Genomic DNA, 27,887 nt, shown 5'->3' with positions numbered 1-27,887 from the left:
TTACTTCTCTCAAATTCCTTTGCACTGCAGGAATGTCGTCAAGTGAGTCTCTGAATCAGTCTAATGTTTTTTCTCTATGGCAGTGTAGTTTAACTATACTACTGGGGTAGTTTTCATTGAAACCACTTGTGGGTGCTCTTTACAAGCACAAAATCTCAAATCTGCTCCCTTGTTTTCCTAATCCAGATGGCTTTTACTAGCATTGACCAGTGGCCAGTCAGATTTACCGTATTAGGAACCAATATTCATGTTATACTGAATCTTAGCAAGCAACCTTAATGGCAAAGCTAAAATATTGTTTATGGGGTTGAACTCTTGTATTTGTATTTTCATTGTGGAGATAGCTTTTGCATGCACATTTAGTGCTTCTGGGAAATCATTTTCATTGCACATTATCTTTCCCATAACGCTTATTCAATAATCCTGGACTTTTTACATGACATTACTTAAGCATAAGCAGAAATGTGCATGAGAAAACTGGGGAATTGTTTGGCATTTCATCCTCCCCCCATGCAATGAGCTCCCCAGTTTTGTTTGCCAATTTCTGCCTTGTTCATTTGGATGAGGAAATGCAGTTGCGAGGGAGGGCAGTTTGGGAAGGGAGGGTAGGAATGAGGGAACTAGAGTGAGGCTCAAAGAAAGGGAAGCTCTACAAAATGCCCTTTAATTTGGATGCCTTTTAGGATGGTGTAAATGTGCTGAAGATACTCGCTGCCCCAAGCATCAGGCACCCTCCGTTTTTATCTACAGTCACAGCAGTGACTCCCACAGGGAATTCTCTACAGGTGCCTTGGCAATGGCTCTGCTTTAAGGAGACAAAAGATTCTGCTCCTTGTTTTGCTGTTATCCTTGGGACATGTGGGAGCAGCTTGAAGTTCAAACAGACCCCTCTCGCTCATGCCAAGAACCGGAACATTAAGGAATTTGCCTACACTGCTGACTGCAGGGTTGCACAGACCTGTTTTTGACAGTAGGAGAAGACCAAAGACTCCTTAAACTGTGGCTGTATTTATCGCTCCAATGCGCACAGGTCTGTGTTTTCATTGAGAGTTCTTCCCCCTGATAATCCCCTGCATGGTAAAAGTTGCGGTGAGGTCATGCTGGGGCTTGTTTGAAGTTTTTTTTCCCCTAACTCTGTCTCCGTCTCTCTCACAAGTCAAAGGTGAGGGATTATGCTTACTTTTGGAATGTGGCCTGGAGGTGAAAGACTCAGAGTGTGGCTGTGTTAGAGAGAGAGTGCTTAAGTTGCCGAGAACAAGCTTGTGGAGGTGTCCGTGATGTGAAATGTGATTTCTAAAGGAAAGATCACATCTCCTCACCAAGACCTAGTTGGTAAAACTCTATATGAAGTTGTTGTTTTCCAGAATGGGACTCCAGGAGGAACTGCAGACTCTTACGCCTTCAGGAGGGGCTGAGAGGAGGGTAGAAGCTGAGCTGGGAGTTGTTAAGAACAACGTGGGAGAGGAGGACAACGAAAGACAAGAGGCGGATCAGAGGGAGGAACGTCGAGAGAGCCCGGGGCAGAGGAGGAGTGCAGTTGGAAAACTCAACAGGTGGTTTTACCTGAGCAGTACAGGGAATGGGGGGTGGAGGAAAGGGGAAGTACTAGGAATGAGGACGGACCAGTTACCGTCTTTCTTCCAGGACAGCTGTGTGCAACAAGCCTCTGCGGAAGACTTCGATTTGGCTGGGGAAGAGAAAGCTTGGACTAAAGAAGTCTCTGCTGATGTTTGCCACATTCCCATTAAGGAGAAAAATTGTAATGCTATATCTGTGGAGAATGCAACAGAAACTCATGTGGCGGTCTTGCGAAGGCCTGCACATGGGCTTCGGCTCCTGGGCAGCAGAAGAGTGGTGAGCATGTTTGTCTTCCCAGATGACAAAAGGATACTCCCAACCACAACAACCAACAACCAAGACAGCTCTACAAAACCCCACAGTGTTTGCATGTTGGCAGCTACCACTTATAGCAACGTTCTTCTGCCTACCTCTACCCCCAAAAAGCAAGGCTGCCCGGATGTGGTCCAGCGGTGTCAGACAAGACGTGCCGAGTTGCGTGCCATAGACGGTCTAAAACCAGACATGCCGCCTTCTGTCAGCCTGTTTCATTATCCACTAGAAGAACCGCTAATCTGTCGGACTTCAAAAAGCAGAAGCAAACCGCGGCCTGTTAGCATGACTGTTCTTGAGCTTAATAAAGAGCGAACTGGATCCCGGGATGAGCTCGCAAGCCACGCTTCCACTGGCACCAGTAGTTTGCCTCGTCCAGGCTTCCGATGGAAATGGTTTGGTCGTCAGGCAACGAGCAAGGAAGTCGTAGTGACTCAGACTTCAACAAGGCTAAAGGAACCAGATAAGGTGGAAGGACAAAAGAGAATGTTCGGATCACTGCGGAGGAGCTTGAGTCTCAGGATGAGGCGGAATCGTAATCAACTTGAGCAGGAGGACCGAACTGAATGGAGACGTACTGCAAGTATCGGAGAAAAATCTATGCCAACCACTCGTCCGTTTTCCTACCTTACTGGCAGGACATTAATGCCAGCTCGTGAGCAAGACGAGGACCAAGGGGCCACACAGTACATACAGTACCAAACTCGTGGCAAGGTAGCGGTCTTGGAGGTCCCTCTCTGTCCTGCCAAACTAACCAAGCCCACCAAACAATTGCAACCAGAGACTAGTTTTTGGCAACTAATTACTAATCGTTTTAAGAGGAAGGACCCGTTGTCCAGCAACAAATCTGAGCTGTGCCCTGAAAGCCAAGCAGTTGGCAGCAATCCCCCTGTGAGAAATAAAAAGCCAGATTCTGTTGCTATAGAGACTCTAGCTGGCATTGGTTTCCACAAAGGTCAAGGTAAGTAGTATAAAATGCATAATTTCATTCCACATCCCAATCTACGCAGGAAAATGTGCTGCTTTTTGTCTGAAGAGGACAGACTCTGAGTGCCTGGATGTAGCCTTGGAGAGCAGGGCAAATTGATTAAATATTAAAACGATATTGAAGGTCTGGCTTGAGCAGCACCAACAGACATAATAAGAGGTTAAATGCATTATTCACTCCGAGGGCTTTGGCTCTGTTGGAGTGTGTGTGTGTGTGTGCGTGCATGAGCTGTTAATTGGCTCCAAGAGGAGTTTTCTTCTAGTGTAAGTCTGCACTGCAATTGAATTAGAAAGCAAAAAAGCATCCATCAAATCTTGTTTAATCATTAACGCTTTCAAGGTAATCAAATAGACTGCAGGAATAAGTAAAGGATGGATGATGTAGACGAATAAAGAGAGGGAATAATTTAATGACAGTGTTTTACTATCAGAACCCTCCTAAGCACTACTCTGGAATTATTTTCCTTTTGGAAAATGTAACACGGAATGATCCCATTCTCGTTGGATTGGAGTTTGGGGTTTGTTGGGGTTTGTTGGGGTTTGTTTTTGCTTTCACAGCTCTGAAGGTTAAATCATACCCCAGCATGCAGACAACAGTCCTCATGATATTTTAAACATGTTTTCGTTCTGTGTCTGTTCATTCTTTTCCCTGCAGCTCATGCATCGTCTCAAAGGTAGTGCAAACAAATAGTGCAGTTGCAGATCTTTACGCTGTGATTTTTTTGAAAAGGGATCAGGTTACTGAGAGCGCGACAAGATGATGTATATCCGCCTAGGCTCTTAACCTTATGTCATCTCTCCTTTGTTATCCTTATTTAAATGATTAAAAATGTATTAGTTTTGCCTGTGGCATTTTCATCAGATGTAAAGGTTTGTAATAAGTATTTGTGCATACTTATTGCATAAGGTTAACACAAATTACTTCTTTTCTACATTCTTTTATCTTTAATCACTGAAGTCTTAAATGTGCAGTATGAAATCTTTAGCCGTTGAAGTATCTGGGTTGCAGTATATAATTTGAATGAAGCGTCTGCAAACACAAGATGACTGAAATGTCAGTGGAGAGATGCTAACACTTCTGTTGAAATGAAGCTGTCCTTATGTTTAAATTATGAGAACATGTTTCAGGATGGAAGATGATGTTATTGGCAGCACACCTTGAGATGTTTTGAGCACTTATTACGTAGTGGAACAGTTAGGGCAGTGTTGACAGGCTTAAAGTCTCATGAAGCCACTCATTTTAGCACAAATTTTATCAGAATGTAAAAAAAAAAAGGAATGGAAAGCTGCATAGAAGAGAGAAAGATCCAGCCAGATTTAATGCATTGTAATGGAGGTAGCAATATCAAAATGCATTAACAAAATGCACAAATATATTATCTATCTATCTATCTATCTATCTATCTATCTATCTATCTATCTATCTATCTATCTGTTTTGTTGATTCATCAATTTAATTGGACTAATTTATTAACACATTCACATTAAAGATGGATGGAACCAGTGATGCTGAGATCATCCATAAATATCCATAAATCTACAAATACGTATCTATTAACGTCTCAAAAACATGTCATGACACTTAAATTGTGCATCTCTATTTCATTCTCAGAATAATAAGAACTTTCAATCCAAGGCCTTTAATTTGCATTTAATATTAAGATGCAGAGACTCATTTTATAATAAACTAGTTCTTGACCAATACGTTTGTCTAAATTGTGACTTTTAAGCACTGTATTTACAGTAACAGTTAGCTTTCACTTGGACGATTAGATCAGCTTCAGAAGCATCAAGGTTGGGCATGCTTAATCGTCTTGTCAGATATTGTGTTTCTTTTGTTTTTGTTTTCTTTTTTATATTGTATTTACAGTATTTTATGTTATGTTTCATTTAGAGTAACACGGCCCTTTAATTGGCCATCATCCAATTTATGGAATTGCTTTTATCGTAACAATCTACTCACATTACCTTCTTAAGTATATCTAGGAAGCTTGTTTTAGCACAAGCAGCTCATACAAATGACTTACAGGGCTTGTTTTTAGGCAGTACCATTAGTCACTCGCCAAATGAAGATAACAAATTAAGGGCCGTTTACACCCTTGGCATCTGCTTGAGTTTATTTTCAATGGTTACTAAGGAAACTATCCTTCCCAAACTCCCCGAATAACCTTTCTTTGCCAAAGTTGACTGACAGTCGGAATGTAGGTGTGTTTGCTGAACTTGAGAGCTTTTTGGACCAAAGCTTAGGTGTGCAGATTACATGTACCTGTCGCTACATGCCCTGGTAGTTTGACGAGCAGGTCGTTCCTGGATCTTGTAGCTGTGAGTTCTTTGTATGCAGGTGAGGGAAGGTAAAGCCTTCCGGGCTTAAAATACAAAGTGCCAGACTCTCCTTACAGGTATTCTCAGCTGGAATTCATATGACTTTTTGGCCTTGGGGTCGCGATGGCTGGGTTTCAATAGCAGGTTAGGGAAAAAATGGTGTGAGGTCACTTTAGATGGTGCAAAGCTAGAAAATTGCATCACGGGTAGCTTGAGAGAATAAATTACTGTATGTTATAAAGGTACAGAGGGTTTCTTTTCTGTGCAAAAGAAATGGGAACAACTTGGGACCTTGGGGCATTCTAACCACTAATTAACTAAAATGCTCTGGATTTTCCGAAAGAGGCTTTAAAAAGCCCATTGATTTGCATGTATCTCTGTTCTTTTGGGCTTGAAATAGCATTCAGCGCAATTTCTAAATGTTCTCCCATGTGATTGTGATGACCTTGCTCCCTCTTAAAACTCAGAGTCATATTTTCTTCAGCTTGATAACACTAAAGTTCGCCTCGGCTCCCATATGACATAAAAAGCGCTTTGCTAGCAGTTCACCCTTCAGAAGGAAAAGCATCAAATTAAAATTCTGAAGCGCAACATCAGTTTGATGCCTTTTTACCGCAATGGGGTTTAATTTTAGTGACAAATTCATGTCTGTCACTCCGAAATACTGCAATATTTACCTGATGCCTATGCCTCATTGAGTTTAGATCACGTGTAGTCAGTTTTTAGTTGACATATGAAGTCTAATTACTTTGATTTGTTTTGACTCGTGGTACCTCGAAACATGATTGGGAAAAAATGGTAATATGCTGTCTTGTGGGATTGCGGGGTGTGGCTGTCATGTTCAGATGTGTTCGCTTGTTGGCATAGGTCCACTTTTCCTTGGATCTGTGTGTGAGAGCGAGGATGGAAGTTGAAAACGCCTGGTTTCATCAGGGCACGTTGCTGAGCGCAGCAGGAAGAACCTCATCTGAGTCACTTCAGCAGTTTGTTGAGTGCAAAGGGAGGGTGAGACATCAAGTTTAAATGAAGGACGGAAGGAAACACCTCCTTACTTGCCGTGCGTTACACTTAGCACACCGTGTTCTCACCATCACACAAAAACTAAATGAAACTCCTTTTGGTACCATGCATAGAATTATTCACTCACAAATGGGTCCTTTTCTTTGTGTATTTTTCTCACTGTCCCCTGAATCCACAAAGAGGGGTTTTTTTCTCTTCCTCGATTCTTTGAATAGAAATTTTGATTAGATTGGACAAGAGCAGTGGAGTGAAAAATGAACCGAACAATGCAGTGCCACAAACCTCTTTGGTGGTTTAAACAAGGCTGCCCATGTGCCCGCTGTGATGATGTAACCACTGCACAACAGATCATGTGTGTGGCACAGAAATGGGCAGGATTTCGCTGGGCCAATGAGGCTTGTGTTTTCGCGGTCATGTCAGTCCATGTAGCCGATATGACAAACATGATTATTAGTAGCAACTAAGCCTCTGATCTTCTGCATGAGGGGATGACATACTTTTCATTTACAGTAGGTGCTCTTTTCAAAGGCTTTGTGTTATGGAGGGCCAGGAGTGATCTAAACATTGTTAAAACAAGATAAATTTACCTTTAAGATAATGTAAGAAAAATAATTTCGCAAGAAAAATAAAGCTTAAAGGGGTCATGAACTGCGTTGTTTTATTGTTTTATAATGTTTCCTGGGGTGCACTTATAATGTTAGTATGCTTTTTACATCCAAAATTGTCATAATTTAGAAATAAAAGGAATTTTTCCTACCCTGATTTTAGCCCTCTGATTTGAATGCTCTGTTTTAAGGGGCGTGTCTGCTGTGAGACTTCAGTGTAAGCGCCTCTGCTGTGATTGGCTAACATCTGTGCATATGAAATAGCCAAGCATTACTATTACAGCTCTCAAGGTTAACTAATCATGAAAAGTGCTGCATTACATTTAGATCTATGGCATTATATTTAGATTGTGGCATGAAAGGTTGCAGTGATGAACACTGTGTAGCCGATCACAGACATGTTGTTGAACACATGAAAGCAGTGATCTCGTCATTGCAACATAATTTCTGTACACTAACAAATGCTTTCATCTTCACTAACAGTGCAAATGCGATATAACTAAGAGATTCGTTGAATAAAACAGGAGTTTTGCATGTGTTAGTCACGATAAACTTGCCCTGTTTGATTGACAGCTTCAGTGCGCACTGCTCCAATGTATGCAAAGGGAGCTTTCTTTGATCGCTTTCTTTATAGTTTACTCACTGTTAAATAACTTTATTTTCATCCTACTAAGAGAAACAACGCAAGTTGACGTTTAGTCACGGGTTCGATTTACTGACACACAGACAAAGAACATCTGCCATGATACATAATATCAGATCAGGAATTAGAATTAACACAGTTACTTACATGTTGTCGCATTACTGTCAAGTCCAGGCACTGCACAATATTTTGTAATCCTCAACGGCATGTTTATTGCTTGGTAGCTCGATCCGGTTTAGCACCACATAGGTCTATGTTACTTAGGCTACCTATTCTATTGCATGTCATGCACAAATCGGTGGGCGGGGCTAAACAGGCAGTGATGAAGTAGGCGTTGATCTTCTTCTGCAGAGGCGAAGCTTGCTGCCCTTTGACGTCATAGATCCCTACTTTGACAATCCTGTCGTTTGGTGGGTCTGGTGTCAATAAAAGCTTTTATTGGACTAACAAGGAAGTTTTCAGTTCTGAAACTTACAGGATATTCTTATAGTATGATGACCTCTTATATGTCAAAAGCTCAAGGAAAATTTGATTTCTCAGTTCATCACCCCTTTAATTCAACATATGAATCTGTTTTTATGAATTCATCAATGGTATTCCTGGTTGATGGACACAGGGATTGTTATGTGTATACAAGCTATATTGTGTTTGTCGAGTTTATTAAGTGAAATGAATGACATAATCACTTAAAGCTGTCTGTTTCTTTCCAGATTCCTTTGTCAACAGTCAGGAATGGACATTGAGTCGATCAGTACCAGAGCTCAAAGTGGTGAGTGATCTTCCCTACCTTTACCTTGTCATTTTATCTCTTACCATTATGCGGAACAGTAAATCCTGACGTGTCAATGACTGAATTTATTCAGCAAGCAGTAGGACACGGACTGCTGTATGTCACTCTCTGTAATGATATTTCTGCTTGAGACAGTCTGGAGTATCACTTATTCTGCTGACGTTCCCTCAGAATAGCCACCAGTCAGAAAGTTCACTGATACTTCATACAAAATATCACTGTCAAAATATGACTGGAATAACTCGGTGTAGGAAAAATTATTTTGTACACTCTACAAAGATCATTTAATATTACAAAAATAAACATGCAGCTACACAAATCACAGTTTTACTAGTATTACTGAACTTCATGGAAGAATGATCCAATTTCAGAATCATAATTATCCATTGTAAAAAAAAAACACTCTCATTCTAACAGCTTATTATGAGGCAACACAATGAAACTATATGCACATGAAGTTTATACATCCAATATTCTCCTAATGAAGTTTCTATCCTCCTCTTTGTTCTTGATGCCTGCGGTGGCTGCTTGGGTTACGAACTGCTCATCTGAGCCTTTATTATGGAGGAAAATTGTTACTGTTTGAACCTTGTTAACACACACACCACCCTCTGATGAACCCAAATGGTGCTCAGTATGAGCCTCATGTGTTTAAATGGTGGGAGAGGAGGATGCTTCTGACGTATGGTTCTGCAGTTGGTTATTATTGGCATTCTGCTCTTTTTCCGGTTGTGGCGGTTAGCAAACTGTGTTGCATTACCACGTGCGCCCCCTTCTGGATTGCAGTGACTGTGACTGACTGCATCGTCGTCTAACTGTATGCACCGTACCGCGTCCATACCACGACATTTCTGGATGTATACATGTACCGTTACACCCCTAATATATATATTTATGTGACCCCGTGCTGGCAAAATCAGTCAGAATGCACACAGGCTAATTTCGATCTACAGGAAAAACAAGTGAAAACTGTCAATTTTGGTCGAAATTGAGGTTTTCGCAAAAATGAGTTAGTGAAGCTCTCATCTAGTGATCCCAATGCTCCAAACAGCAATTAAACATCAAAAAGTATTTTTATTTGTACGTTTTCCAAGAGGGCAAATTCTTGATGGCATGAGTCTGAAACTGCTGAAAAATGCTGATGTAAACAAAATGATCTTACTCACGCTGACTGACAGATCCGAAGCACGCACACAAAGACGCCTCAGACAGCGCTCGATCCTGATATACACAGAATTACAGTATTTCAAAAATTCTGTCTTGGCGAGTATTCACGCAAACATTATCTCTTAAGTCTAAGTGAACGTTTGGTTAAAGGTGCCGTAGAACGTGTTTTCAAAAGATATAATATAAGTATAAGGTGTCGCCTGAATGTGTCTGTGAAGTTTCAGCTTAAATTACCCCATAGTTTTTTTTTTATTTTTTATTTTTTTGGGGCATCATTAAATATGTGCCGAATCAGGCTGCGGCCCCTTTAAATTCTCGTGCTCCCTGACCCCCCCCCCGAGCTCGCGACTGCCTTAAACAGCATAAACAAAGTTCACACAGCTAATATAACCCTCAAAATGGATCTTTACAATGTGTTCGTCAGGCAGCATGTCTAATCGCGTAAGTATGGTATTTATTTGGATGTTTACATTTCCTGATTCTGAATGAGTTTGATAGTGCTCCGTGGCTAAAGCTAACATTACACGCTGTTGGAGAGATTTATAAAGAATGAAGTTGTGTTTATGAATTATACAGACTGCAAGTGTTTAAAAAATGAAAATAATGACAGTCTTGTCTCTGTGAATAAAGTAAGAAACGATGGTAACTTTAACCACATTTAACAGTACATTAGCAACATGCTAACGAAACATTTAGAAAGACAATTTACAAATATCACAAAAAATATCATGTTATCATGGATCATGTCAGTTATTATTGCTCCATCTGCCATTTTTCACTATTGTTCTTGCTTGCTTACCTAGTCTGATGATTCAGCTGTGCACAGATCCAGACGTTAATACTGGCTGCCCTTGTCTAATGGCTTGAACATGAGCTGGCATATGCAAATATTGGGGGCGTACATATTAATGATCCCGACAGTTACGTAACAGTCGGTGTTATGTTGAGATTCTCCTGTTCTTTGGAGGTCTTTTAAACAAATGAGATTTACATAAGAAGGAGGAAACAATGGAGTTTGAGACTCACTGTATGTCATTTCCATGTACTGAACTCTTGTAATTTAACTATGCCAAGGTAAATTTCAATTTTTAATTCTAGGGCACCTTTAACTGTTGGGGAAAAACATCTGATGCGTTACATTATATCAGAGCCGTTTGGTACAGTAGGTCTTAATATATAGGCTGTCTGTTTCATTAATGTTAATCAAACAATTGTGGAATCGGGGGGGAAAGTTGGGAAAAAAAAAAAAAAAAAAAAAAAAATATATATATATATATATATATATATATATATATATATATATATATATATATATATATATATATATATATATATATATATATACTCACAAACACAGCAGCTTCAAGCATAATCAAATTAGCCAAAATATGAATTAAACTAACATTCAGGTTGTATAAATCTTTGTGAAGGGCTGCCATTTGATCTACAGATCTTTCTGCGGAATTCTGTGAGAAGTAGATTCCATGCGGGCTTTGTTATCGGGATAAGCTCTATTTATTGGTGCTCACCTCGTCAATCCACTTCAATATTTGTTCAGTATTCCTTCATCTCCAGTGTTTGAGGATAAAGGCAGGTGTATCTGTCCTCATGTTTGTAAAGCTGTCCATCCACACCTGGGAGGGAATTATTATCTGTTCGTGCAGGAACAGCCATCATCCCGTGGACTGACAGGCGGAACAGTTGCGTCAAATGTGAGGAAACTCCTGAAAGTTGCTTCCTCCACGGTTGAGGGGTTGTTTGATGACAGTAAGGGATCTCGACTCGTTAGAGGGAAGTCCTGGATGCAGAACGGATGTTCTCCATCTGTTGGTTTTGAATAGTTATTGAAACTGATTATGGTGTTTTAGGCTCATTGGGTTAGTCTCATGAACGAAGGGATTGTCTTTCATTCTCTCTCCAAAATAAATTTCATCAATAATACTTTTGTATTAAAAAATTACTGGGAGCATCTTTAAGTTTTTTAATATCCTATAATAAATCTTCCAGACGATCATTTGTTTGCTATTCTGTTTGCTTTGTCTCTTTTGCTGCGGCCTGACTCTGTCTATTTCTCCATGCAGGGCATCGTGGGAAACCTGTCCAGTGGGAAGTCAGCATTAGTTCACCGGTATCTGACAGGAACATATGTCCAGGAGGAGTCGCCTGAGGGTGAGTGAGCAGCGGGGAGGGAGACTACAGTGTGTTTGTCAGGGCCAGCCACCCAACAAGACCTCCTGCCGCGGAGCAGACTTTTTTTGGCCATGAATTTGTATCATCTCATATGGTCATCTGTTGGCTGCATTTATTTATTCATTCATTTTCATAAGAACGCTTTTTGGCTGCTAGAAGTACCCTGCAGTGGTTTGGAGTTGACAACGAGGTTAAAAGTCAAACTTTGGACACAAGCAACAAGCTTCAGTCAAGATGCTGTATGTTGAAATTGTAGAAATAATAGTAGTTTATATTCTTTCTACCATTCAAAAGTTTTATTGAGTAGGGATGTGTTAAATTGATCATAAGCGAAAGCAAAAACATTTTAGTATGTTATAATTTCAAATAAATGCTGTTCTTTTGAACTTTCTATTCATCAAATAATCCTGAAAAAATGTTTCATGGTTATATTTAATATTGGTAATAATAAGACATGTTTTTTGAGCAGCAAATCAGCATATTAGAATGATTTCTGGGATCATGTGACACTAAAGACTGGAGTAATGATGCTGAAAATTCAGCTTTTACATCACAGGAATAAATTACATTTTAAAATATATTAACATAGTAAACTATTATTTTAAATTGTAATAATATTTCTCAATATTTCTGTTTTTACTGTATTTTTCATCAAATAAATGCAGCCTTGGTGAGCATAAGAGACTACATTCAGAAACATTAATAATGTTACCGACCCTAAACCTGTGTATTTCTTTTAAAGAAATATTCCGGGTTCAATATAAATACATAATTAAAATGTGCACATAAAAAAATAAATTTGACTTCTTCCTCAATTTGTAAAGGCAGACAAAAACAACATTGTGTTATCGACAATGCACTTACACAATAGGCCTATGGAGTAACATTACCTCACAATCAATGTTAAAAAAAACAGTGTTTCAAGAGTATCACCATAAAACGTAACCATTATATGTCTTAACATGAGTCTAGAGTGATAAAATCACTTCCTAACCTTGTCTGAATGAGTTAAATCTGATTTCATGATAAATCAAGCCAGTAAATGTACATTTTGAAACTAAAAGTTTGCATTGTAACCATTGACAAACACTGTTTATGTAAAGAAAATTTGCAGGAATTCCATCTGTACTGCGTAAACAATAGATGATTTAGAAGACTTTACAAAACAGATTTTTCTATTTAAGAATGAAGTGCTTTAGCCAAAATACTAGCAGTTTTTTTTTTACTACTTTTTATGATTTCCTGTGGTACAAAGAATATATTTTTGCTTGTGTTGAACCCTGGAACATGGTGAACAATAGCTCAAAACAGGTTAAACGTTCAGTATTCTGGCCCAGTGGGTTTTGTTGGAAACTTGTATGCAAAATATGTTCCTCCTGAAGGTAAAAGACACCCAGGAGCCTGTTGTGACTTGTTTCAGATGCAGCTTTCACAGTTCAGTGTCATTCATTCAGGTTCTCTGCTTCTCTCTGACCAGACTATGGCGTCAATGTGGAATAATGCTCATGTGTAATGCAGTAAGAGAAATGAAAATCAATGAATCACTGTGGAATTGTGAGATTGGCGTTAACACACACCTGAGTAGTTAACTAAACTAATACATATTTGTTGTTCTATAATATAAAATGCTCCAAAATTCAGGAGCTGAATATCAGTGATCTATAACTCGCATCAAGGCAGAACAGAAGCTCTGCCAGGAGTTAATATTATATTGATTTATTCTTAAAAATAACCATTTGTTATGTTCTGTAATAAAGCCTTGTGCTCTGACTTCCCTTAGAAAAAGGTTTTGTGATGGTATCTAATTGTAAAAAAAGTTTTAACAGTGGTTTATTTTAAAATATAATTTATTTCTGTGATCAAAGTTGAATTTTCAGCATAATTACTCCAATCTTCAGTATCACATGATCCTCCAGAAATCATTCTAATATGCTGATTTGCTGCTCAAGAAATATTTCTGATTATTATCAATGTTGAAAACACTTGTGCTGCTTAATATTTTTAAATATATATATTTTTATGTAAGTCTCTATAAGTGTCTTTACTGTCACTTTTGATCTGTTCAATGCATCCTTACTGAATTAAAGTATTAATTTATTTTTAAAAAAAAGAACACTGACCAAACTTTTGGATGGTTAGTGTATATAAACATACCAAAACTTACCATGTTTTTTTTTTTTTTTTGTCATGTACTAGTATATATAAAAGCACCTTGGTATTACCACCTGATACCCCCAATTTACCATGGTAAATTTTTCATGAGGGACTGAATGATTACTATATTCATAATATAAAATATTATTTACGTGGAACTCAAAGAATACCATGATATTACTGTAGTCCAAAGCCAGAAAGCCATGGTTTTACCACAGTATCATGTCCAAAGACTTTACATAGTCTGATACCATGGTAAAACAATGGCTTTCCTGTGTTGTCTGACATTAGTATTGTTGTCATACACTTGCACACATATTTGGCAGAAGAAGAACAAGGGATTAATGCTTGTGATTCATACTGCATGAAACGTTTGCAGACGTTCTCAGGTTTATTAAGTAACGCTTGATTGAAAATGGCTCTAATTTCTCTTAATCTTAATTTGCTATCTGTCGTTTGCTCCTGCACAGACGAAGCTCTGAGTTTCCAAGCCGATGCTCCGCCTCTGTGATTGCTCAGGTGTTGCCATGGCAACAGAGGGTCAGGCAGCCTGGCCTTCCGCCACCAGAGCGTGTCATCAATCCCCGGCGTTTACTTTTGAGTGACGGGGGAGAGATTAAATGTTTATGCCCTCTTGGCACCAGCTGCCCCTCTGAAATCTGAATTAGAGATTGGAATCATAACGACGGATTCCTGAAGACTGAAATCAGGGCTGAATTTCAACAGAATCACAGCGTCGTAAGCCTCAGTAAGACTTGTTTTTAGCTCTGAGTTTTTGCTGCAAAGGCTAAAAAGAAAATTACAATGAGAAACCATCTATTTTGATGTTTATACAGCTTTCTGCCAAAGTCTGAATGAGCAGGAAACTTTGCTGCAGGGATTTTTGTGACATGTTCAGACGTGCCCTTTTCTGGCTCCAATGCAATTATCACCTACTTTAAAATCTTCAGTGAATTCGATAGAAAAATTATTTTTAATTAAACATAAGTGGTTTTAGTGGTGCTTCTTAATTCAAACATCATTACTCCTCTTTTTAGGGTTGGGGATTTTAGCAGACTAATTGATTCCACAAATCATTGTTGAGCTGCTGTATTAACTTTTAAGTGACTGTGATTTTCGGATCTGTTTTGTATGCAAGCATGACTTGCATTTTCCTCAGTAGTTGTAAATAATTAATTTTGCATAGTTATTATGCTTGCAATTGGGGTGTGCGGTATTGACAAAAAATGATATCTCGAAATATTCATAGGATTTTCTCGAAAACAATAATTAGACAAATTAGGAACGAGTTAGTAAATCGTACGAATGATTTAGCAAATTGAGGAAACGAAAAAGTAAATTGTGCGCACGATTTAGCAAATCGAGGGACCGAATTAGTAAATTGTATGAATAATTTAGCAAATTGAGGGAACAAAATAGTAAATCATGCGCACAATTTAGTAAATCGAGGGAATGATTTAGTTAATTGCGCGCACAATTTACTTTTCCTGCATGTTATGTGCAGGGCTCCGTACAATAGGGTTGCTACCAATCAAATGAGATCAGTATCAACTAAATTTGTCTTTGCAATGCAGAGGAAACATGGAATCTGCATCTGAAGAGACATTTATATGCATTTACACAGAATGTTTAATGCAGCTCAGAGGGTACATGAAAGCATTTAACCTGCAGTTACAAATGCATGAATAATGATTTGTTTTTAACATAAAACATTTAATATTGCTATTTTGAAATTATTTAAAATAAAAAATTAAATGAATGTGAAATTAAAACCGCGAGTCACAGTTAATGAGTGACTCATTGATTCATTCAAACAGTTGATTCATTCAGGAACAAAGCATTTAACTGTCTTAATGAGTGAGTTTTTGAATTTTTTATTCAAAATATACATTAATTCACTGCTGTGTGTTGCTCAGAGATGCAAAACAGTCTTGTGGCTTTGTTTGAAATGATTTTTGTTGGCGAAATAGAGCAAAAACAAGCAGTATTGTATCTAAAATGTAAGTCACTTAATATTAACTTCTTGTTTTTTGAACTGTTGTATAAAATCAAAATAACATGTAATTATGCTGATATTTGGAGAAAAACGGCACTCTTGATGAGATATAAACAATATTAAATTACATAAATTAATACTTTAAATGTGCTCTAAATGCGCAAGCGCACTAGTCTAACCTACTAGACTACATCATGTCATAGTGTATGCGTGCACTTTCTAGATGTGTACTCGATAATGTCAGATCGCACATCATTAAAACAACAGTCATGATATTTTTGCAGACGATATATGTGACCCTGGACCACAAAACCAGTCGTAAGTCGCACGGGTATATTTGCAGCAATAGTCGACAATACATTGTATGGGTCAAAATTATCACTTTTTCTTTTATGCCAAAAATCATTTGGATATTAAGTAAAGATCATGTTCCATGAAGATATTTTGTCAATTTCCTACTGTATATATGTTTGTGAGTGGAAATGCATTGCTAAGGACTTCATTTGGACAACTTTAAGGGCCGATTTTCTCAATATTTTGATTTTTTTTTGCACCCTCAGATTCCAGATTTTCAAATAGTTGTATCTCGGCCAAATATTGTCCTATCATAACAAACCATACATCAATGGAAAGCTTATTTATTCTTTCAGATTATAAATCTCAATTTCAAAAAATTGATCTTTATGACTTGTTTTGTGGTCCAGGGTCACATAATTCACACACCCCTAGCTTGCAATTTTATCTGGTGGATTCATATTAACCAACATGAACATTTTGTTCACCGTTCTCCTGTAAAACAAAAACTATGCTTTAACTTTTTGCTTTTAGGCTCAAGGGAAGCATTTATGGAATAAAAATAGCTAGTAAGGATTCTCGGGACACAGGTGGACTAATTAAAAGTGTGAGGTCACTGGTTGTAATCTCCATGTAGGGTCATGTTGTGTTTCATTCTGCCATTAATAACATCCCTCACCACTCCACCGGGCTGTGCTTCAGTGCCCTCGCCGTACCTCTTAATGCCAATTTAGTCCAGGGGTCACTGAACTTGAAAGTAACGATTGACCATGTAGCACAAACTTTAGCAGGTTTCAGTCATACACTGGAACAAGCATTCAGTCATTAAATTTACCCAATTAAAACTCCTAGGAGGTTCTCAGAAATGACAAAGCTCAATCATGCATTTCCCAGAAGGAAGCAGAGGTAAAGTAAGCCTGCAATAGATTGGATGAACAGGTTATCAGAGTGAGGCCATGCACTGAATGAACTGATCTGAATGCTGCCTACTTTCTATAGTGAAATAGTGTGCATTATGCTAGATTGTTGTCACATGTTCTTGTCACATTGCATGTGAAGGGTGTCCAGCTGTAAGATCAAATTGTAGCTGCAAATAAAGTAACCGTAATAAAATTGACTGTTATTCCTCGTGAGGTGTAAAATACTGTCATTTCTTTCTTACGTTGCAATCAATGGTTACTTTTCTTAAATGAGACCGCCTCGATGACGTATGCAGCCTTCAAATGCGACCTCCGGAGGACGCAGCCTTCTAAATGATACGCAGCTAATGAATCAAAAACAAGCATTAGAATCACTTCCTGTTTATTAATCATGCTATAAATGGAAAGTCAAGTTCACTGCATTGTTCATTTCATTGCATTGTGTACAATATGCACATTCTTCTAAACAGCTCTTGGTTAAAACGACAGTGCTTCCGATTTTGGATTATGGTGATATAGTTTACAGGTCTGCTTCAAAAACTCTCCTTCATAAATTGGATGTTATTTACCATGCTGCAATTCGCTTTGTGACTGGAGCCTCATTTAACACTAACCATTGCCATCTGTATTCTTTACTGAATTGGTCTTCTCTCCATTCGCGTAGACAAATTAATTGGCTTCTGTTTATTTATAAAACTCTTATTGGTAAAACTCCATTATACTTACAGTCCCTTTTAACTGTTTATAATACAAGTCGTAATCTGCGCTCTAGCAGTTTCTTTACTCTCTGCATACCCAAAGTCCGTATCTCCTTTGGTCGTTGCTCTTTTCAGTTTTCTCATCATCTGCAGCAGACTCTAAAGCTTAGCTCATTTATATTGCTTTCTTCCTTTTAAAAATTCTGTTCAGTCAATAATTCAGGATCATTGTACTTGTTTTTAGTCACTATATGTCACTGTTTATAGCTGTGTTATTTGTATCTCTTATGTTTTTCATATTGTACTGGCTTTTTATGCTGCCTCTTGGCCAGGATGTCATTGTAAATGAGAACTGGTTCTCAATTGACTCACCTGGTTACATGAAGGTTAATAATAATAATAATAATAATAATAATAATAATATAGCCCACTCATTAACATAATTCACAATTTCAATTCAATCATTTTTTTTTTCTTGCTTTAATAATAATTTTATTATTGAATAATTATTTAACAATGATAATTATTTTAAAGTTTTTATTTAATATAATTATTTACTAATATAAATTATTTTATTATTTAGTATATATATGTCACATAATTTGTCACTGTAATAACGTCCTGTTTATTTATCAGGTTCTATATAATAATAATTATATTATATTATATTTAAATGTAATATTCTTATTAATAAATAAATTAATTTATTATTCTAATTTATATTATTATTTAGTATATTTATTATGTCAAATATTTGTTCATAATTAATTTATGTAAATATAAATCATTTTTATTTTATTAATTTATTATTTCAATATATTGTACTAATTTATTATATATTTTTTTCATTTAAAGTCCCTGTAAAGTCATTTTAAAGTATGTGTTCTGAGTTTGTCAAACTGCAGAAAAATTTGTTATTAACCACCCAAAAAATAGGCAGCGCTCTCTGCTCTCAAACGCTGGGGGCGTGTCCGCTGTCGGCACTGAAACCACGCCCACTCGCGAGAGTTGCCGTCTCTACTGACTTGAGTCTAATGCTGTGTTCACACCGAACGCGTCTGGGGCATCCGAGGCGTCTGATTTACATGTTAAGTCAATGTAAACGCACGTCTAGGTGTCCTGCGGCGCGAATCAAGCGTCTAGCACGGCGCGAATGGCGCAGTGCGAATTGAGTGTTCACGCGTCTGACGCCTAAGCGCCCGAGTTGAAAAATCTGAACTTTGGCGTAAATTCGCGGCGCGTTAACCAATCAGGGACTCTGTTTTGGTAGTAACGTGTTTATGATGTGATCAGCGGTGGAGACCAGAACAAAGATGTCGCTGTGTGTGGCCACCCTGAGCTCTATGATGTGTCATTATATTTTTATCGAGACAGGAATAAAAAGGACCTTGCCTGGAAGAGAATAAGCGAAGAAATCGGACAGTCTGGTTAGTTGTAAAACTTTTTGCATGATTTTAGCCGTTGATACTAAGTTAGCCCACCTTCTAGCTAGCAAAAGCCGGCCGGCATAACCGAGTTAAATTGCCGCTACAGGTTTCCAACTGACGAGATTATGTGTTTATTCAGAGGATCTGTGCAGAAAGAGATGAAAGCCCCTCCCATGACGCGAATTCGCGTCTGAACACACTTTGTTTAGACGCGCGAATTGAGCGAATTCTATTCGCACGTCTAAACAAAGTGTGATCAACGGCTAAAATCATGCAAAGCGTTTTACAACTAACCAGATTGTCCGATTTCTTCGCTTATCTTCCAGGCAAGGTCCTTTTTATTCCTGTCTCGATAAAAATATGACGACACATCATAGGTGGCCACACACAGACTATCATCTCCACCGCTGATCACGTCATAAACACGTTACCAAAGCAGAGTCCCTGATTGGTTAACACGCCGCGAATTTTCGTCAAAGTTCAGATTTTTCAACTCGGGCTTCTAAAGGTGCGGTCACACTGCACTTTTCGTTCCATTGACTTCCATTCAAACGCATGCGAATGCGTCAGACCGGAAACGCAAGCTCGTGCGAAAAATTTCGCATTTCGCTGCGTTCCAAAGTTCAAGTTTGGTGAACTCTGACCTGCGAATGCGCATCACGTGAAGACGTGCGACCAGTAGAAGATCGATTCGTCACGGCATGACCTCTTGGCTGAATTAAAAGAATTATATTTTTTGCAGTAAAGTCGAGTAGGTTCTATATTTTTACATTTTGAATGTATTGCTTTAAGTTATGTGTTGAATTCATGTTTATAAAAAAGACGTTGTAGACCGTGACGTCATATCACGACCGTTACAGCATCCGAATAAATTTCGCACGTTCAAAGTCTAGTGTGACCGCGGTTTAAGGCGTCAGATGCTCAATTCGCGTGTCAGGCGCGTGAATTCGCGCCTCAACGGCCGATTCGCGCCGCAGGATGACTAGACGCGCGTTTACATTGACTTAAAGGCAGGGTAGGCAAAAAAATGTATAAAAAACTTTTTTTCAAAATTTGTTTAAACTTTATTTATATATCAATACATAATTAAAATGTAAGTACTCTGAAAAAGAAAGTATAAAAATCGAGTGTCTGTAGACCTCTCACGACTGTTTTAAAGACAGCTCATTATTTCCATTCACTCCACCCCCTCCCTTCTGGGCTCCTTCCAAAGCCACGCCCCCAAAACGCATGAACGTGTGACTCCGACCACTGAGCTGGAAGACGCATTATTTACCTGAGACGAGCGGAGAGGAAGGAGCACAGTGCATGTAGTGACATCATGTCAGAATCACATGTAATAAAAATAACTTTATAATTATGAAGATAAACAAGATGTATTTTAGTACTCACTATCAAGCTAGCATATTGATATTGGTAAAGTTTAAAATATATATTTTTTGAATCGCTAACGAGCTAGTTATCTATAAGGCAAAGCTAAAAACAGGTTGCATGATACACGTTTTTCCATTACCATCATTTACACTGTGATGAAGATGAATTTCGTGTAAGATTCATAACATATACGTTGTTCTACAGATCAACAGAGTAACATACACTCAAATATCAACTCACAACTGCATTGCAGACACAAAATAATAACACACACATACAACAAAGTGTGTACGACACACACAGATACAAGATAAAGACATCAGTAAACATAGGTAGAGAATATAAAAACAAAACAAAGGCGAAAAAAACGTGCAGGTAAACTTACAGGTGAACATGGTAAAAGACTTAGACAGAGGGTAAAATTATGCACAATTCAACACTATAGCTATCATTATTTATCGTCTCTACTACGGCTCGCTAAGTAATGTTATGTTAGCTATATTACGCAGCTACGTGTGCTAATGACACATGCTTCATGAAAAAATAAACAAAAAAATATGTATGATCAAAATACAAAAAGAAAGATTTACCTGTCCAGCAGAAATAAAGCCATCAAGGAGTCACTTTTCAGCCCCTTGAGTTCCCTCAGTTCTCGCCATCGCTGGAAAGCCACGCCGATATTAACTCGCGTTTTATTTCTTTGTTTATCCAAAGACTTTTTGTTCATTGCCTTTTCTTGTACTGTTACTGTCTTCCTTTTTTTGCCTGGTTTGCCTTCACTAACTGCATAGGCCGGTACTGTGAATTTAGCTTGCTGTTTCTCTGCCATTGTTTTGGTATTCCTAGGATCCATGCCTCTTGGATTCCCCAAATCAAACGTGTGCGCGCAAGTGGGCAGGTCATGTGTGGCAAAAGGGTGGTTGCCATGGTTGCGAGAGAGTGACAGCCGCCTAAGCCAATCCTATGTTTCGTCCCGGATGGAAATAATGAGCTGTGTTTAATACAGATTAAACGGTCTAGAGTCACTCGATTTTTATACTCTTTTTATCAGAGTTCTTACATTTTAATTATGCATGTATATATATAGAAAGTTTAAACAAATTTGGAACAAAATTTCTTACCTACCCTGCCTTTAACATGTAAATCAGACGCCCCAGACGCGTTCGGTGTGAACGCAGCATAATGAGTCAAACATACTGATGCATATAAAAAGAATCATGTTAGAGGGGTGCAAATTTTAGTAGAGTTACTGTGGACTACCTACTAATTATAACATAAGCACACACGGCAACTTAGACTCATTGGTAGGCACGTACTACAGACTGTCAACATATGACGGCACCGCGAGACGGGAGGATGAAGGCTGGGACGGGAGAGACTCTGTCCGGCTCCATATCATCGGTTGTCGGTGGGACTGTAGGAAGGTCTGTTCAGTATTCACCAAAAACAGCGGATTATCAGTGAATCCCAGCTGTCTGATGAAAGTGTGTAAAACTATCCGCTGTAGAACGATCACTTTAGAATCCTTCATATCATCGTTTTAGGAAATTTACACTGACCGAGCTGTAATGTATATTATAACAACCATGTAATATGCATTTGCGTGACGAAGGCATTACTAGCTAAATGCGCAAAGGGCTGTATAACTATAACTCAAGATTGATCGGGTGAGCTGCTGTAGCGTTAGGGGCGGCGCCATGCTCGGTGCGTCATCGACAGTTATATAGTGTTAGGGGAGGGGCTATGCTTGGGGGTCCAAGTGCGTCATCAGACCCCCGTTTTAGCTCCGCCCAAAAAATCCTGAACAGAGACTTGGTGAAAAACTGTTTAACGCTCAAACTTCACATTTAAGCATTACACAATTCACAGTCTTTGTAATGTGTTTCAGCAATACATTTGTAACATTTATAACGTGTTTAGAAACAATTCTCAGAATTGACTTGACAGGGACTTTAAAATTAAATTTAAAACGACTAAACTTTTTATTATTTCTTTTATATATTTTAAATGCATTTGATTAAATTCACTATTATTTTTTCATATTTTCATTCTGTACAATTCAGCAGCTGCTTATTGAAATTTCCTAGCAGTTCAAGCAAATCGAGCCCTCTCCTCTCCAGGCTGTTCATGTATTCTACTCATTGCCTCGCCTTTTTAACCTGGCATAATCTTTGAAGAAATCACCCTTCCTCTTTTGTCCCCCTGGAAGATTACCGTAAGGCAAGTTTCAGTCAGCTCCTCAAACTTTCCTACTATAAAAAAATGAAATTTAATTTGGGGGAATCTCAGTGGCATCGAAGTTCCATCAGCTTTCAGAGCCAGCGGCTGTGAGGAAGAGAAGAAAAAAAACATTGTAGAGGAGAGAATAAATGAAGGGTGAAAAATCAAAGTCTCAGACTCTCATCTCACTGCTGGTGTCAGAATAACTCAGATTTCAGATAAAGCTTGCCTAATTTCATGTGTTGGCTGATAATTTCTTTTTCTTTTTTTTTATCAGTTGCTCTACTCGTTGTTAACAGAGATTCCCATGTTTCCATGTGCTGTATAATGAAGCAGGAGAGATGGGCGGCACGCTGCTGGGTTTAATCGTTAGTCATGTTTAGACATGCACGCACATACACTAATTTACACGCTCACTAACTCATTCACTCTTTCTCACTCTTTCTCCGTCCCTTGTCCGACACTTCACAACTGCCAGAAGGTATACATAAACTGAAAATGGGAAATGTCTCTCTGTTCAGATTGATGGGGCTGGAGGGAGTTCCTCAGGGGTGTATCTTCAATCCCTTAATCTTGATCCCGTTGACGTCAACAGCACACTGCCTGTTGGTACATAAGCTTCAGAGAGGACCATGTTATCGAAACAGTATAATTAATGTTATTCTGTGTTTTTGCAGGAGGGAGGTTTAAAAAGGAGATTGTGGTGGATGGACAAAGTTATCTCTTGCTGATCAGGGATGAAGGCGGCCCCCCAGAACTGCAGGTAAGTCACAAGCTCAACTGTGAAAGCTGTGCAATTTTAGCATTGTTTATATACAGTTATAGTATGTATTAATATTTTGGATTAGCTTTTAATTTTATATTTTCAGTTTTAGTTTTTGTAGTTTTAGTACTTCAACTTATTTAATTTAGTTGCCAAGGCCACATTTCTAATTTTAGGTTTCATTAATATATACTTAAAAAGTTTTCAATTAATGAAAATGATTTTAATAGCTTTAATTTTAGTTAACGATAACAGTTGTACAACGATTCATATAAATTAATAAAAATTTCCTTTAATTATAAGGCTTTATAACTATAATAAACTATAACAATTTGAAAACTATAATAAAACTCTTAAGTTGAAGGAATGATATACGGTGAGGAATGATATATATATATATATATATATATATATATATATATATATATATATATATATATATATATAATATATAGATGATGGCTAAGGTAAACTAAATGTAAAAATAGGGAAAATTAATGTGAACAATCAAATTTGTGCTGTTCACACAATGTCTGCTTTTACTGTATGGAAAAGAGCAGCGTGAACATTCTTTAAAATATCTCCTTTTGTGCTCCACTGAAAAAAGAAAGTCATTTTGGGTGAACTGTAGTTTGTGTGGATAAGAACTGTTTACATTTTACCATGTAAAGTACTAGTAATACCCCAAACACCTTAATTATCTTGTTCAATTTGCAGCTCCAGGGCTGCATGCTGACGCGGCGCTACAATAATTGATGATATCTGAGAAAGTGAGATTTTTCACAAGTTGAGAAAAGCAGAGAACTGTCCAAATAGCTGTTAAAATATTCCACAAATGTGTCACCCAGTCCCCATTCCCTCAGCAGAGAGCGGGATGTGGTGCCGTGTCATTTTGAATGGCTGTACTTGCCCCGTGGGACCCATTTCAGGGTGGCCCTATTTTCACATTTTGCTGCGGCTCAGAGTAATTATAGTCTGATGGTTCTCATGGCAGCTTTCAGCCGTGCCGAGCGGGGATGAGTACTCGCTTCCTGTGTTGTGGGAACGGGGATTTCGAGTGAAACTTTTCTGCCAGTGTAGCTCCTAGTGGAATAGCGGCGATAATTATTCTCTGTTAGTCTGTGTTCCGTTTAGCTGGTTTTATGGTAATGCGTAATTGATTAGAATGCAAATTACCAGAAGAATTTGTAATACGGCCCTTCAAATTTCAAGCAGTGTGTCTCAGGGCTCTGAAACAATTCGCGTTACCGGTCACGAAATTTATCCATGATTAGAATTATTTTCCTGCAGGTAATAGAAAACAAAAAGAGGAATAACATGCACGTAGGCTTCAGTAAACAACCAAAATTGCTTAAAATTGCTGAAATGTTCCTTCCTGCACTTCAAAACATAACTAGCATATACTGTACAGTAAGATGGTTTATCTGCTCAAAAGCTATTCAGATGTGTGTGTGTGTGTGTGTGTGTGTGTGTGTGCGCATATATATATATATATATATATATATATATATATATATATCATATAAACCCGATTCCAAAAAAGTTGGGACACTGTACAAATTGTGAATAAAAAAGGAATGCAATAATTTACAAATCTCATGAACTTATATTTTATTCACAATAGAATATAGATAACATATCAATATTGGCTCATTTTGGGTTTCATGAGAGCTACACATTCCAAAAAAGTTGGGACAGGTAGCAATAAGAGGCCGGAAAAGTTAAATGTACATATAAGGAACAGCTAGAGGACCAATTTGCAACTTATTAGGTCAATTGGCAACATGATTGGGTATAAAAAGAGCCTCTCAGAGTGGCAGTGTCTCTCAGAAGTCAAGATGGGCAGAGGATCACCAATTCCCCCAATGCTGTGGCGAAAAATAGTGGAGCAATATCAGAAAGGAGTTTCTCAGAGAAAAATTGCAAAGAGTTTGAAGTTATCATCATCTACAGTGCATAATATCATCCAAAGATTCAGAGAATCTGGAACAATCTCGTAAGGTTCAAGGCCGGAAAACCATACTGGATGCCCGTGATCTTCGGGCCCTTAGACGGCACTGCATCACATACAGGAATGCTACTGTAATGGAAATCACAACAGGGGCTCAGGAATACTTCCAGAAAACAAACAGCGTTTTCTCTGGGCTAAGGCTCATTTAAAATGGACTGCGGCAAAATGGAAAACTGTTCTGTGGTCAGACGAATCAAAATTTGAAGTTCTTTTTGGAAAACTGGGATGCCATGTCATCCGGAATAAAGAGGACAAGGACAACCCAAGTTGTCATCAGCGCTCAGTTCAGAAGCCTGCATCTCTGATGGTATGGGGTTGCATGAGTGCGTGTGGCATGGGCAGCTTACGCATCTGGAAAGGCACCATCAATGCTGAAAGGTATATCCAAGTTCTAGAACAACATATGCTCCCATCCAGACGTCGTCTCTTTCAGGGAAGACCTTGCATTTTCCAACATGACAATGCCAGACCACATACTGCAACAATTGCAACATCATGGCTGCGTAGAAGAAGGATCCGGGTACTGAAATGGCCAGCCTGCAGTCCAGATCTTTCACCCATAGAAAACATTTGGTGCATCATAAAGAAGAAGATGCGACAAAGAAGACCAAAGACAGTTGAGCAACTAGAAGCCTGTGTTAGACAAGAATGGGACAACATTCCTATTCCTAAACTTGAGCAACTTGTCTCCTCAGTCCCTAGACGTTTGCAGACTGTTATAAAAAGAATAGGGGATACAGTGCCACACAGTGGTAAACATGGCCTTGTCTTTGAGATGTGTTGATGCCATGAAATTTAAAATCAACTTATTTTTCCCTTAAAATGATACATTTTCTCAGTTTAAACATTTGATATGTCATCTATGTTGTATTCTGAATCAAATATTGAAATTTGAAACTTCCATATCATTGCATTCTGTTTTTATTCACAATTTGTACAGTGTCCCAACTTTTTTGGAATCGGGTTTGTGTGTGTATATATATATATATATAAGCCTATAGAATGCAGTTATATACCCCAAAATATCAGGGCAAACATGCCCCTGTATGAGTTTTGGTCTCATATTTATATCATGATATAGTTCAGCAATATCACATGAGCACAGTACCACATAAGCGCTGTTTTTTCCCGAATAGCACGAGTGCAAATGTGATATTGATTTTATACAACAGTTCAGTAATTAAGAAGTTAATATATTGTTATATTTTAGACACAATATTGTCTGCTTTTGCTCAATTTTGCCAACGAAAATATTACCTATAAAGCCAGAGCAAAACAGCGGTGTTTCTGAATGAATCCGCGTTTTGAACAAATCAATCAGGTGAAATGATTCAATGGCCCATTCATAAAGAGAGCCATTTACTTCATTCCTGAATGAATCAGCCATTTGAATGAATCGAATGAATGAATGATTCGATGACTTACTCATTTAGACATTTAATGCCACCTACTGGCAGTTTTAATTTCTTACTTAGAGGATCATTTCATAAAAATAAAAAAAATCTAATTTCCATATTAATAAAAAAACAATTAAAGGTATAGTTCACCCAAAAATGAAAATTTTGGCATCATTTACTCACCCTCATGGTCATCAAAACCTAAAAGTTTAGTGTAATAAAATCTATGTTGAATAAAATGACATTTTTTTTCAAAAGCTACTTTTTGTAATGTCTATTTGATGTTTTTCTCATTTAACACAGTATTGACTTTAAATTACCTTTTGGGGTCAATTTGGGTGCGAAATTTAATGTGCAGTAATTTTGCGATTAATTAATATAATTTTATTTTTCATGTCCGCAGGTTGAAGCGACCACAAAAAAACAAAAAAAAACAGTTTTGAATTGGGTTGGTTTGTTGTTAAAACCTGGCAAACCTGATGCTCGGATTGATTATGTTTTGTTTGCTTGTTTTCAGTTTGCTGCCTGGGTGGACGCGGTGGTGTTCGTCTTCAGCTTGGAGGATGAGATCAGCTTTCAGACAGTTTATAACTACTTCCTGCGTCTTTCCAGCTACAGGAACACGGCAGAGGTTCCCATGGTGCTGGTGGGGACGCAGGGTGAGTCGTGACACCACCAATGTCTCTATTATTCTTCTACAATGGAGCACAGGATACACAAAATTTGATGAGCCCATGTTTTTATTAAATCTGCCATGAAAGTCTCGCACTTAGTCATAGACTAAAGGTGACGAAATGGTACATTTGTCTTGTTTTAACAAAGCAGCAGGCTAGTAAGTCTCATCTGCAGTAAGAGACTCTTTCTTACGCATTTGCCCATTACTTTTATGTAAATTGCACTTTGATGAGAGACACAATTAACAATGATGAGCGTTTAGATGCTGTACTGTCATTGTGTGTGCCGCAGAGCTAATTTAAAAGAATAGTACACACAAAAATGAATACTGTATGCTGTGTCTT

The 27,887-nt window shown here is 38.1% G+C and overlaps 1 protein-coding gene across 3 annotated transcripts in view; it reads left to right on the top strand.

The window, feature by feature from the left end:
• agap3 (ArfGAP with GTPase domain, ankyrin repeat and PH domain 3) overlaps positions 1-27,887 on the top strand; it is a 187,954-nt gene that overhangs the window by 82,195 nt on the left and 77,872 nt on the right. For 2 of the 3 annotated variants that reach the window (XM_048174739.1, XM_048174740.1), the window contains exons 2-5: positions 8,178-8,236; positions 11,506-11,593; positions 23,375-23,460; positions 27,386-27,527. In XM_048174739.1, coding sequence (XP_048030696.1) covers positions 8,178-8,236; positions 11,506-11,593; positions 23,375-23,460; positions 27,386-27,527 — 375 coding nt within the window. Of the gene's footprint in view, positions 1-688; positions 2,852-8,177; positions 8,237-11,505; positions 11,594-23,374; positions 23,461-27,385; positions 27,528-27,887 lie in introns of those variants that run through there. The other variant, XM_048174738.1, reaches the window with a different exon arrangement.

The sequence above is a fragment of the Megalobrama amblycephala genome, linkage group LG22 (assembly GCF_018812025.1).
Source record: "Megalobrama amblycephala isolate DHTTF-2021 linkage group LG22, ASM1881202v1, whole genome shotgun sequence".
Lineage (NCBI taxonomy): Eukaryota > Metazoa > Chordata > Actinopteri > Cypriniformes > Xenocyprididae > Megalobrama > Megalobrama amblycephala.
The sequence above is the reverse complement of the archived record's forward strand: the minus strand, read 5'-3'. Positions and strand labels throughout refer to the sequence as shown.